The sequence below is a fragment of the Balaenoptera ricei genome, chromosome 17 (genome assembly GCF_028023285.1).
Source record: "Balaenoptera ricei isolate mBalRic1 chromosome 17, mBalRic1.hap2, whole genome shotgun sequence".
Lineage (NCBI taxonomy): Eukaryota > Metazoa > Chordata > Mammalia > Artiodactyla > Balaenopteridae > Balaenoptera > Balaenoptera ricei.
Window position 1 is genome coordinate 57682153 of NC_082655.1, and position 14147 is coordinate 57696299.

Consider the following 14147-nt stretch of genomic DNA (forward strand, 5'->3'; position numbering starts at 1 on the left):
TCTTTCCTTTTAGTAGAACTAATCCCCTAGTAGCTTTTTGAGGAAGATTACATGGGATGTGATGTCTTTCAGACCCCACATGTCTAAAAATATTCAGTTTTCATACTTGGTTGAAATGTGGGCTAGGTATAGAATTATAGATTGGAATTTTTTTTTCAGAATTTTCAAGACATTAAGCTATTTTCATTTTGCTTTTAGTGTTGAGTATTACCCTTGAGAAGCCCAAAGCTATTCTCACTCCTGATCATTTGTATGTCACCTGTTTTTTTCTTCTTTAGAAGTCTGTTGAATCTTCTCTGTGTAATCTGAAATTTCACAATGACTTTTTGTAAAGTTCTTTTCTTCTATTATCTTGTACACTCTGGGGGCAACCCATGTGTTTCAGATCAGAAAAATGTTTTTGAACTGCTTTATTAATGAATTCCTCCCTTCTGTGTTGTCAGTTCCCTCTTTCTGTAAACTTTCTTGTAAAACAGACATTTGGGCTGGTTCCAGATCTTTTCCTCCCCTTTCTTTACTACCTTTTTCTTTTTTGCTATTTGGAAGGAGATGTCCTTATTTCTTTCTAAAACCATCTTTTTATTCTCTGAATGTCCCTGTTTTTGGTCATTTTATTCTTATTTCTTGAATGTAGTATCTTAATCCATTGAGTGTATTAGTGATTTTTTTATTTGTATTTTTATTATTTTATGTTTTTTTCTCCTTGTGCTGTCTGTGTTCTCTGAGTTACTTTTTTCTGTTTGTCTTTGTCTTCCATGTTAAGTAATAGTATGTAGTAATTCTTTCTGGTTGTCTGGTCATGATTAAAAGTTGGGTACTAAATGCTGATTGGAATCTCTTACTCCACGGGTGAGGCTTATGTTGACTTTAAGATTCACTGTATAATGGGGAAGGTGGGCTGTGCTGGAGAACTTCTGATGTCAGGATCTTAAGGTCTTTCCTGTTGGATTGATCAGACTCTCCAGAGAAGTGTTTTCCAATCTCCTGCCTTGTGCTGCCAGTTTGTGAGCAATTTGAGGGCCCTGTAAGTATAAACCTGGTATAAATTTTTCTACACTTTGGGTTTTCTTCACTCTCCTGAGTCAAATTCTACTCTCCTCTCTACTTTTTGGTTTCCAGTATGTTGTTTTATGTTTTTTTCTCTTCACTGTAGTTTTAGCAGGGCTGCAGAAAGAATTAGATGAGTGTACTCAGTTCTCCAACTTAATCCAAAAATTACGTGCATTACTTTTTTAAAGGCTTTTTTATGGAAACATCAAATGCGTATTATGATGTCATTTCACAGGAAATCTATTAATGTTTAATGAAATATAAAAACTAGCCTTTACTAAAGTTATTTCAAGCTAATGGATAGTTCCCAAATTGTCCTTTGTTCAAAATAAAGTTATTGAGTAAGCACTCATAATATAAACACTTTGTGAGGGCTCAATTGTGGAACAACTCACTCTTTTCTGAGGATTATTTTTTTAGGGGAAAAAAGTCTAACCATGCATGTGGACATATGTGACATTTAAATTTTAAAGCTTGAAATTAATAAAAAGACTATTTTTATTTTCTCCTTATGGCTTTTATTACTTTCATTGCAAACACAGTAAACGACCAGACTCCAAGGCCAAAATTATCTGTTTACATCTTGAAATCAAATCAGGGTTTTCAGTAGAAAAATCTAGACAGAATTTATGTTCTATATTTTTATTTAGCATTTTACCCTGTGAATTTTCTCTTTTGCTGGTCTTTTTTCTTACGTTGTGATATTTTGTCTTATATTTAAGTATAGAAATTTGAACAGTACATGATTTCATATCATTCATTTACTGAACCATAGATTGTTGGCTGCTTGTAATGTAGCAGGCATTATGCTAGACACTGGGGGTGCAACTATGAATAAGACAATCATTACAATGTAAAACGATTCTAAGTCTTAGCTGTACTTTGGACACTCCTGGAAAACTTTTTAAACAAAGTGTCTATATGAGTTCTTACTCAGAGTTCCTTGGGTGATTCCAATGTGCAACCGAGGTTTAGAAGACTGGTCTGGTAGAAGAGTCCAAAATTAAATAAATGTTACTTAATTTACATCGTGATAAATGTCATTTAAAAAATAAATTAATGATTTGAGAATGTGTGGCAGATTGTCTTTTCTAAAAATGTTTGCAGCAATATTCTCAGTCCCATATGCTCTTCCAGAATCTTGCCTCTGACTATCAAGAAGTAGAATCTGTTTCCTCTCCCCCTTGAACGTGGGTGAGCTTGTGACTGATCTAACCAATAGAGGACAGTGGAACTGATGCTGTGGGATGATGAGGCTAGATCATAAGAAGCATACAGCTTCATCCTGGCTTTCTCTCTTGGGATGCTCCCCTTTGAAACCCAGACTTTATGCTGTAAGAAAGTCCAGGATACATGGAGAGGCCACGTTAGGCTTGTGACTGACAGCCCCAGGCAATGTCTCAGCCAACAAGCAGCATGATCCAGTATAAATATGTGGGAACGAACTTCAGTTGCTTCCAGCTCCCAACTTCAGGTTTCCAGCTGAGATTCTAATTCATTGTGGCAAGACAACCCATCCTCACCATTCCCTGTACGAATTACCAGCCCACAGAGTCCATGGCCTAATAAATGGTTATTTTACACCACTGAGTTTTGAGGTAACTTGTTATCCAGTTATAGTCACTTGATCAGAGTGTGTAAAGAGAAATCTAACCGAGCTTAAAAAGTAGAAAAGTCTTTCCTAAGAAAGTAAAATTTAAGCCAAATATGCAAAATTGATCATAAGCCAAAATGTAAAAGCTAAAACTATAAACATCTTAGGAAAAAACATGGAAGAAAATTTTTGTAACCATGGAGTGAGCAACGATTTCTTAGATAGTATCTAAAAAACCATAAACCATAAAAGAAAAAAATGGATGAATTAGGTAACATTAAAATTTTTTAAATGTACTCTGTTAAGACTGTTAACGTGAAAAATCAAGCCACAGTCTGGGAGAATATATTTGTCATACATATATCTGACAGAGAACTTCTATCTAGAATATATAAAGAACTCTGACAACTTAATCAAAAGACAAGTAACCCAGTTTTTTTAAAGCAGAGAGTTCAGAAGATTTTTTTTTTTTTTAAAGTAAACTAAAGAACCATTTTGGGTTTTTTTGTTGTTGTTTTTTATTTATTTATTTATTTATTTTTGACTGTGTTGGGTCTTCGTTTCTGTGTGAGGGCTTTCTCTAGTTGCAGTAAGCGGGGGCCACTCTTCATCGCGGTGCACCGGCCTCTCACTATCGTGGCCTCTCTTGTTGCGGAGCACAGGCTCCAGACGCGCAGGCTCAGTAGTTGTGGCTCACGGGCCTAGTTGCTCCGCGGCATGCGGGATCCTCCCAGACCAGGGCTCAAACCTGTGTCCCCTGCATTGGCAGGCAGATTCTCAAACCATTTCACCACCAGGGAAGCCCCAGAAGATTTAAATAGATAATTCACCAAAGAAGATATGCAGATCCAAGCACATGAGAAGATACTTAACACCATTTGTCAAGAGAGGAATGTAAATTAAAGCCACAATGAAATACTACTACACACCCAGTGGAATGGCTGACATTAAAAAGACAGGCAGTGCCATGTGTTAGCAGGGACAGGGAGCAACCGTAACTCCTATGCATACACAACTGGTAGAAATCAAGAAATAAAACAACCAAGGCATAAAAAGCATAGCTGAATTTAATTCTTTTATTGTAAGCTTGTTATGTGAATAGTTTCACATAGTCAACGGGATAGATTTTGTAGAATTCATATAATTGAGTTGAACATTGTATCTTCTTTTTTCTTCTTTTTCAGTTAAAAGAGATGTTTCCAGGCTTTCGATTAGCACTTCCACCAAAACGCTGGTTTAAAGATAATTACAATGCCGACTTTTTAGAAGATAGACAATTAGGATTACAAGCGTTTCTTCAAAATTTAGTAGCTCACAAGGACATTGCTAACTGGTATGTAACAAATTGAATAACAGGTTATAACTGCATTCCAATAACTGGTTTAAACTAAAGAATAAATCTAGGACCATATATATTCAAGCACAAAAATATAAGGTAGGCGTATTTATCTCTAATAAAGCACTAACTGTAATTTTCTTGCCTTTTTTCAGCAAGGACTTTATTTGGTGTTTGATTTATATTAACACCTCCAAAAAGTCAGCAGAGTTGAAAATTCAGTATGCCATATATTCAAACCATGCAGCTATAAACTTGATTTTAGAATTTTAGTAATAACTTAAACAGAGTGGCTCACATATTGGTAGATATTTAGTTAAATAACACTATATAATTTTGATGATAATATTTATATGTCTCCAAAGTAATGCAAAAATATGAAAATTGTGAAGTCAGGTTAATTTATACAGAGGGTAAAGTGAAAATACCAGAAATCATTAAAAAGGGAAAGAAAGGACCTATATGAGTTTTTTGTATCTGAATATATTTACAAGAAAATTGCTATATGATTTAATATCATCTGGGTATCTAATTTTGGAACTTACATTATCAGATAAATTAGAACCATTTTGAAAAAAATTATAGAGCATTTACAATGAAGCAATAGCATATTGTATGGACACCTGTGTCCGTAACTATCTTTAGCAATTTTTCACATAGGAATGGAAAACAAATAAGAAAACTGCCCTTACTTTTTTCACCCTTTTTTCTTAGTCTTTCTTTTATGTATATCACCTTATATTACACATGTACTATGCATATACATATTGCTTCTTTTTTTTGAATTTTATTTTATTTTTTATACAGCAGGTTCTTATTAGTTACCTATTTTATACCTATTAGTGTATACATGTCAATCCCAATCTCCCAATTCATCCCACCACCACCACCACCCCCGCCACTTTCCCCCCTTGATGTCCCTATGTTTGTTCTCTACATCTGTGTCTATTTCTGCCCTGCAAACCAGTTCCTCTGTACCATTTTTCTAGGTTCCACATATATGCGTTAATATACGATATTTGTTTTTCTCTTTCTGACTTACTTCACTCTGTATGACAGTCTCTGGATCCATCCACATCTCTACAAATGACCCAATTTCGTTCCTTTTTATGGCTGAGTAACATTCCATTGTATATATGCACCACATCTTCTTTATCCATTCATCTGTCGATGGGCATTTAGGTTGCTTCCATGTCCTGGCTATTGTAAATAGTGCTGCAATGAACATTGGGGTGCATGTGTCTTTTTGAATTATGGTTTTCTCTGGGTATATGCCCAGTAGTGGGATTGCTGGGTCATATGGTAATTCTATTTTTAGATTTTTAAGGAACCTCCATACCGTTCTCCATAGTGTCTGTATCAGTTTACATTCCCACCAACAGTGCAAGAGGGTTCCCTTTTCTCCACACCCTCTCCAGCATTTGTTTTTTGTAGATTTTCTCATGATGCCCATTCGAACTGGTGTGAGGTGATACCTCATTGTAGTTTTGATTTGCATTTCTCTAATAATTAGTGATGTTGAGCAGCTTTTCATGTGCCTCTTGGCCATATGTGTGTTTTCTTTGGAGAAATGTCTACTTAGGTCTTCTGCCCATTTTTTGATTGGGTTGTTTGTTTTTATAATATTGAGCTGCATGAGCTGTTTATATACTTTGGAGATTAATCCTTTGTCAGTTGTTTCATTTGCAAATATTTTCTCCCATTCTGCAGGTTGTCTTTTCGTCTTGTTTATAGTTTCCTTGACTGTGCAAAACCTTTTAAGTTTCATTAGGTCCCATTTGTTTATTTTTGTTTTTATTTCCATTACTCTAGGAGGTGGATCAAAAAAGATCTTGCTGTGATTTATGTCCAAGAGTGTTCCTCCTATGTTTTCCTCTAAGAGTTTTATAGTGTCCAGTCTTATATTTAGGTCTCTAATCCATTTTGAGTTTCTTTTTCTGTATGGTGTTAGGGAGTGTTCTAATTTCATTCTTTTACATGTAGCTGTCCAGTTTTCCCAGCACCACTTTTTGAAGAGACTGTCTTTTCTCCATTGTATATCCTTGCCTTCTTTGTCATAGATTAGTTGACCATAGGTGCGTGGGTTTATCTCTGGGCTTTCTATCCTGTTCCATTGATCTATATTTCTGTTTTTGTGCCAGTACCAGACTGTCTTGATTACTGTAGCTTTGTAGTATAGTCTGGAGTAAGGGAGCCTGATTCCTCCAGCTCCATTTTTCATTCTCAAGATTGCTTTGGCTATTTGGGGTCTTTTGTGTTTCCACACAAATTGGGAAATTTTTTGTTCTAGTTCTGTGAAAAATGCCAGTGGTAGTTTGATAGGGATTGCATTGAATCTGTAGATTGCTTTGGGTAGTAGAGTCATTTTCACAATGTTGATTCTTCTAATCCAAGAACATGGTATATCTCTCCATCTGTTTGTATCATCTTTAATTTCTTTCAGCAGTGTCTTATAATTTTCTGCATACAGGTCTTTTGTCTCCCTAGGTAGGTTTTTTTTTTTTTAACATCTTTATTGGAGTATAATTGCTTTACAATGGTGTGTTAGTTTCTGCTTTATAACAAAGTGAATCAGTTATACATATACATATGCTCCCATATCGCTTCCCTCTTGCATCTCCCTCCCTCCCACCCTCCCTATCCCACCCCTCTAGGTGGCCACAAAGCAATGAGCTGATCTCCCTGTGCTATGCAGTTGCTTCCCACTAGCTATCTATTTTACGTTTGGTAGTGTATATACGTCCATGCCACTCTCCCACTTTGTCACAGCTTACCCTTCCCCCTCCCCATATCCTCAAGTCCATTCTCTAGTAGGTCTGTGTCTTTATTCCCGTCTTTCCACTAGGTTCTTCATGACTTTTTTTTTTTTCCCTTAGATTCCATATATATGTGTTAGCATACTGTATTTGTTTTTCTCTTTCTGACTTACTTCACTCTGTATGACAGACTCTAACTCCATCCACCTCACTACAAATAACTGAATTTTGTTTCTTTTTATGGCTGAGTAATATTCCATTGTATATATGTGCCACATCTTCTTTATCCATTCATCCGATGATGGACACTTAGGTTGCTTCCATGTCCTGGCTATTGTAAATAGAGCTGCAGTGAACATTTTGGTACATGACTCTTTTTGAATTATGGTTTTCTCAGGGTATATGCCCAGTAGTGGGATTGCTGGGTCGTATGGTAGTTCTATTTTTAGTTTTTTAAGGAACCTCCATACTGTTCTCCGTAGTGGCTGTATCAATTTACATTCCCACCAACAGTGCAAGAGTGTTCCCTTTTCTCCACACCCTCTCCAGCATTTATTGTTTCTGGATTTGTTGATGATGGCCATTCTTACCAGTGTGAGATGATATCTCATTGTAGTTTTGATTTGCATTTCTCTAATGATTAATGATGTTGAGCATTCTTTCATGTGTTTGTTGGCAATCTGTATATCTTCTTTGGAGAAATGTCTATTTAGGTCTTCTGCCCATTTTTGGATTGGGTTGTTTGTTTTTTTGTTATTGAGCTGCATGAGCTGCTTAATGGTGAAAAACTGAAACCATTTCCACTAAGATCAGGAACAAGACAAGGTTGCCCACTCTCACCACTATTATTCAACATAGTTTTGGAAGTTTTAGCCACAGCAGTCAGAGAAGAAAAAGAAATAAAAGGAATCCAAATTGGAAAAGAAGAAGTAAAGCTGTCACTGTTTGCAGATGACATATACTATACTATACTATACTATACTATACTATACTATACTATGCTATACTATACATAGAGAATCCTAAAGATGCTCCCAGAAAACTACTAGAGCTAATCAATGAATTTGGTAAAGTTGCAGGATACAAAATTAATGCACAGAAATCTCTTGCATTCCTATACACTGATGATGAAAAATCTGAAAGTGAAATTAAGAAAACACTCCCATTTACCATTGCCACAAAAAGAATAAAATATCTAGGAATAAACCTACCTAAGGAGACAAAAGACCTGTATGCAGAAAATTATAAGACACTGATGAAAGAAATTAAAGATGATACCAATAGATGGAGAGATATATATACCATGTTCTTGGATTGGAAGAATCAACATTGTGAAAATGACTCTACTACCCAAAGCAATCTACAGATTCAATGCAATCCCTATCAAACTACCACTGGCATTTTTCACAGAACTAGAACAAAAAATTTCCCAATTTGTGTGGAAACACAAAAGACCCCAAATAGCCAAAGCAATCTTGAGAATGAAAAATGGAGCTGGAGGAATCAGGCTCCCTTACTTCAGACTATATTACAAAGCTACAGTAATCAAGACAGTCTGGTACTGGCACAAAAACAGAAATATAGATCAATGGAACAGGATAGAAAGCCCAGAGATAAACCCACGCACATATGGTCACCTTATCTTTGATAAAGGAGGCAAGAATATACAATGGAGAAAAGACAGTCTCTTCAATAAGTGGTGCTGGGAAAACTGGACAGGTACATGTAAAAGTATGAAATTAGAACACTCCCTAACACCATACACAAAAATAAACTCAAAATGGATTAAAGACCTAAATGTAAAGCCAGACACTATCAAACTCTTAGAGGAAAACATAGGCAGGACACTCTATGACATAAATCACAGCAAGATCCTTTTTGACCCAGCTCCTAGAGAAATGGAAATAAAAACAAAAATAAACAAATGGGACCTAATGAAACTTAAAAGCTTTTGCACAGCAAAGGCAACCATAAACAAGACCTAGGTAGGTTTATTCTTAGGTATTTTATTCTTTTTGTTACAATGGTAAATGGGAGTGTTTCCTTAATTTCTCCTTCAGATTTTTCATCATTCGTTTATAGGAATGCAAGAGATTTCTGTGCATTAATTTTGTATCCTGCAACTTTACCAAATTCATTGATTAGCTCTAGTAGTTTTCTGGGAGCATCTTTAGGATTCTCTATGTATAGTATCATGTCATCTGCAAACAGTGACAGTTTTACTTCTTCTTTTCCAATTTGCTTCTACATCTTGCTTCTTAATGTGTGCTAAGCTCAGTGACTGCTTAAGATCTCTGCCCATCCCCCCTCACTTTCCTCTAATAAAGGAACTATAAGCCAGACCCCTTTTCTCATCTCCAGTTTCACATCTGCAGTTGCCTCCTTGACATCTCCTTCAGACAAACCTCAAACCTAGGATAGACTTCAATGCTTACTCTCTGACTTTTCCCCCAATATTCAGCATCATCCTCTACCTAAAACCCACAAGTCATCTGGACACATCCCTGCCTTTATACTTTAAACACTACTCGAATCTGCCTACTTTTCTCCATTCCTGCCATCGCCACCTAGTCTAGCAGTTTTCTCTCACTTTAATTACTCCTTTCCCATCACTCATCTTCCTCATCCACTCTTATTTCTATAGTCCATTGGAGCCACAGTGATCTTTTGTAATGCAGTTTAAGTCATCCTTTCTGGTCCCTGACCACCTGCGTGTCTTTCCAACTTCATGTTTTCTTATTCCTCCCTGCCCCCATTCTCTGTACATCAGCCATATTGGTCTTGTAATTTTTCAAAGTCGCCCGCTCCTTTGTCCCTTAGGACCTTTCAATATGCTATTCCCTAGAAAGGCAACATTTCACACTACTACCCTTGCTCCCCCAGCCCCGGCCTAGATAACTCCTTCATGTTTCAACACAGACTTTTAGGTAACTGGCTGTCTGGACCAACCCCTCACCTACCACCACCACCAAAAACTAGGTCAGGTCTTCTCATAGTATCTTCTCTACTGGTTCTGAAAGTCAACTCCTAATGCCCTAAGACACCCATTGCATGTAATGAATTAACTTCTCATTACATACTTCTAGGATGCTACTAGCTATGTACCAGTCTTAAGAGAATGAGAAAATAGTCACTCACATCATTGTCAGCAGGGTTTAATCCTGTCATGGAATCCCAGCTGAGAAAGGCTGCTTGGTACTTTACTTTCACAACATCTCAGTTTGTAACTATTTGTGTGATTATTTGATTGTGTTCTCCTACCAGGCTGTAAGGTGCATACATAATAGTAGGTCATGTGGCTGGTTTACCCACCATTCAGTGTGCAGTGCTCAGCACAATTCAACACAGAGTCCATGCTCAATAAGTACTTGTTGAATGAATGGCAGAACTGTTGATATTTGCTGTTGTACTATTTATAAGAAAAAGAGACTGAAACAAATATGACAAAACTTAGCAACTGTGTGTTCCAGCCTGGGTGGTAGGGAGGTGGATGCTCCCTACTTTTCTATAATTTTTTACATCTCTCCAAAGAAAAAAGAAAAAAAAAAAATGTTAGTGTTAATTCAGATACACAAAGCAGGAATAGAAACCAACAAAGTCTAAAATCATAGAGAAAGCCTTTGAAGAAAATATATTTTATACCATACCATAAAAGAAGACTTTTACACCTAAGAAGTCAAAACATCATATCCCCTTTCTCTTATTCCTTATTCAGTAAACCTTTATGTCTCTATATTGCAAATATGGTAAATTAAAATCAAATTTATTCTATAAATGACTATACTCTTTTTATTTAATGAAATATTAAATAGTATGAACCACGTTGATGAACTCATCTTGTGATTTCTTGATTTTTTTAAACATTAAAAGCGTATCTTAGTTGAGATGTATCTTTTTTTTTTAATTATTGATAATAGATCTGTGTCTGTATGGTAAACATTCAAGATCCTGTTTCTAAAATTGCAGTCCTTAGAACAGTGATAATGATCGTGTTCAATTTATAAATAGGTGTTTCAGGGAAAGAAAGATTTCTTGGTCAAATAAGTTGGGGAAAGGTTTCATTTGACATTCCTAGAATATTAAAGGTTCTAAAAAGTGTTGCATGAAAACCTCTATTGTGCCTCACATTTACTTGCTTACTTATTTTTGTCATATATCTCAGACATTTAAGGAATACAAGTAAGATAACTTAAATACAACTCTAAATAAGGTTTGTATACCTTGTTTGTTCTAGGGTACTATATTTTTTGCGAGTGATGAATAGCATTTTTTATTTCACAATTTAAGCAGTTTCTTAATAAATTACTGTTTAAAACATGACTTGGCAGAGGGAAAAGTTTTTAATCTGTATCCTAAGCATTTGCCCTTTGTCATACTAAGAAGGGTAAAAAGGAAGCTGAGGGTATACTTACTGAACTTAATTCATTTGAAGAAATTAAGCTTCTGTTTGAATGAAATAATGGAGTTTATGAAGTCCTACTTGGCATGATACAGATTATAAAAGTAAAAGGAATTCAGAGAAGGGGAAGATCAGTCCTGTTTGCAGTGAATCAAGCAATACTGAAGTAGGGAGTGGGGTTTGAGAATCTTGAACAATAGATTAAGATTATGGGTGGGAGGACAAATAATTAGAGAATATCCAGAAAGTCTGAGGTTGTCAAACAGCCATTTATGAATTCTTATAAGGGAGGAAAGGATAAAGACAAAATCCCAATACACATGAAACTACATATTTAAGAATCACTACTTAGAATATCAGTGAGTTTACATTACCTATTGGTATACCTGTTAGCATCCTGTTACAGTTGGAACGGCAGCATAGAAAATTACTATGTTTATATGGCCAAGTAATTATCTGATATTAATTCTTTATACAGTTCTTTCACTTTCTGTTTTGATTCCTTAGCACTTCATGACACAGTTATTTGTTAACCTTCATTTTGGCTAAGAGCTTGCCAGTACACAACTGGCAGCTCTTAATATTACAACTTCTCTAACTATAACAAAACAGAAGTGAAGTAAGAACTGAAGGGATGTTAAGAATTGTTGGTTTAAATGTTTTAAGCGAATGTTATTTTCAGATGCATTTAGAGAATACAAAGTAAGAAAACAGATTAAAATGTTAATATTTTTATGATAAAGGATTTATTATTGGTTTTTGTTTGATAAATGTTTATTTAGGTCTTACTATATATAAGGTATTACAGCTACACGAAGGTGCATTAGATGCTAATCCTTTATTCAAGAAAACCGAATAGGAAGAAGACACACCCAAAAGAACTATAATGGATAGAGCTCCATCTCTTTCAGAAGAGGAAGAGAGGGAACTTTTGACTGGGAGAATTAGAGGAGGCTTCCTAGAGGGTGATATTTCAGCTGGATTTTAAAGAATGAATACTATTTGAACCGACAAAGAGAAAGTAAAGAAGGACTTTCCAAATGAGAGGGAATATTATATCAAAATGCAGAAGCAAGCAGGCAAAGTCCTGTACCCGAAATAGCATGTAACTCAGCTTGTCAAGGTGAAGGATGTGTAAAGATGGATAGAGGGGGAAGTTCTCATATTGCATAATCTGTTATAGTTAAAATTTAGCTATTTATTGTTTTATTCTGGTTTGTGCTACTTTGAAATAATTACATCATTTAATCAGCACACCAAATATCTTACTATTCTCTGTTTTCAGAATTACTACACATATATCCTGATATACCACATTTTTCTTCTTAATTCTTTAAAATACAAGGGTTAAAAGTACATATTTTTCCTTATATTACCATTCATCTATAAGGAGTTCCATGCCAAAATTCAGTGTTTTAAATTCTACATCTGTTAAAAGAAAAAAAGTGCAGATAGATCTGGATTAACAGCAGTTCATGGTTTAAAAAATATATACTGTAGTATATAGTATCCAGACATTTACATGAGGAAACAATTGAAAGAAATAAGAATTTACCCTTTGAAAAAAAAAAAGTACTTGGAAGGACATGATAACCATCTTCACGTATTTGAAAGATTGTGATGGGGAAAAGAATTAATCAAATGATATTTAGCTTTAAAGCGGTGCTTCTCCAGCTATAGTGTGCATCTTGTTCAAATGCACGTCCTGAATTAGCAAAGTCTGGAGTGGAGATTCTGCATTTCTAACAGGTTTCTAGGTGATGCTGTTGCTGCCGGCCTAGGGACCTCATTTTGAATAGCAAGACTAACGTGTAGAACTAGGAATAAGTGAACAATTAGAGGAAGCCCCCATCAGCTCAGATAAAAAAGAGCTACATGTCATTTTAAGCTGTCTGGTATAAAAGTGTTCTGCCTTTTGAGAAAGTGAGTTTACCTTAAGCATCAGTATTTGAAGAGACTAGGATAGATAACTATCAGTGGTATTAAAGAGGGAATTATTTACATGAGATATATTGGATTAAATGACTTCTTAGGTCTCTTCTAGTTGTAAAATTCAATAAATCTATAATTTTTGAACAAGAATATGTAAAGAAACTATTTTTTATACATTTTCACATCTTCTCACAGGAAATTTTATTAATGTGTAAGTAGTTTTTATATGTGAAGATACTGTCAAGAGAGGTTGAGTTAGTCTTAGTATTTTTATAAAATGAAAGAATTCAGTTATATATGCAATAGTTTATATAATGACAGCGCATGAGAATGAACACATTATTGCTAAGGTTGGTTGGATGATTTTTACCACAAAATATTAGTTTGGTAGACCTTCAGTTATGGACAGTTTTTTTAATGTAATAAAGCTAAATATTTTGTATTCAGATACACGTAAACTCTTAACTTATTAAATTAGGTCTCAAAGACCTTATGCAAAATTCAGTTTTCTGGGCTTAGTAGTGAAATAATTTTAGGCAATTACTTAACTGACTTTTTTTAAACGTATGCATTTATTTTTTATATATTTATTTTATTTATTTACTTTTGGCTTTGTTGCTGCGTGCGGGCTTTCTCTAGCTGCGGTGAGCAGAGGCTACTCTTCGTTGCGGTGCACAGGCTTCTCATTGCGGTGGCTTGTCTTGTTGTGGAGCACGGGCTCTAGGTGCCCCGACTTCAGTAGTTGTGGCTTGCAGGTCTAGAGCGCAGGCTCAGTAGTTGTGGTGCATGGGCTTAGTTGCTCCGTGGCATGTGGGATCTTCCCAGACCAGGTCTCGAACCCGTGTCCCCTGCGTTGGCAGGCGGATTCTTAACCACTGTGCCACCAGGGAAGCCCTACTTAACTGATTTTAATTAGTGTTTCCAATTAGAAAATGAAGTAATTGGACTAAATGTTCTCTAAAAATCCTTTTTCAGCTCTAAGTTTCTCATATGCTATTCCTTTCATTGTGCTTCTTTATAAATCTTGAAGACATACCATCAGAAACAGCCAGATTCTAACCTTCTTTTAACTCTTAAGAC

General features: G+C 35.5%; 1 protein-coding gene across 3 annotated transcripts in view; it reads left to right on the forward strand.

The window, feature by feature from the left end:
• SNX16 (sorting nexin 16) overlaps positions 1-14147 on the forward strand; it is a 39140-nt gene that overhangs the window by 11541 nt on the left and 13452 nt on the right. For all 3 annotated transcript variants that reach the window (XM_059901384.1, XM_059901386.1, XM_059901385.1), the window contains one exon: positions 3829-3977. In XM_059901384.1, the coding sequence (XP_059757367.1) occupies positions 3829-3977 (149 nt within the window). The remainder of the gene's footprint in view (positions 1-3828; positions 3978-14147) is intronic.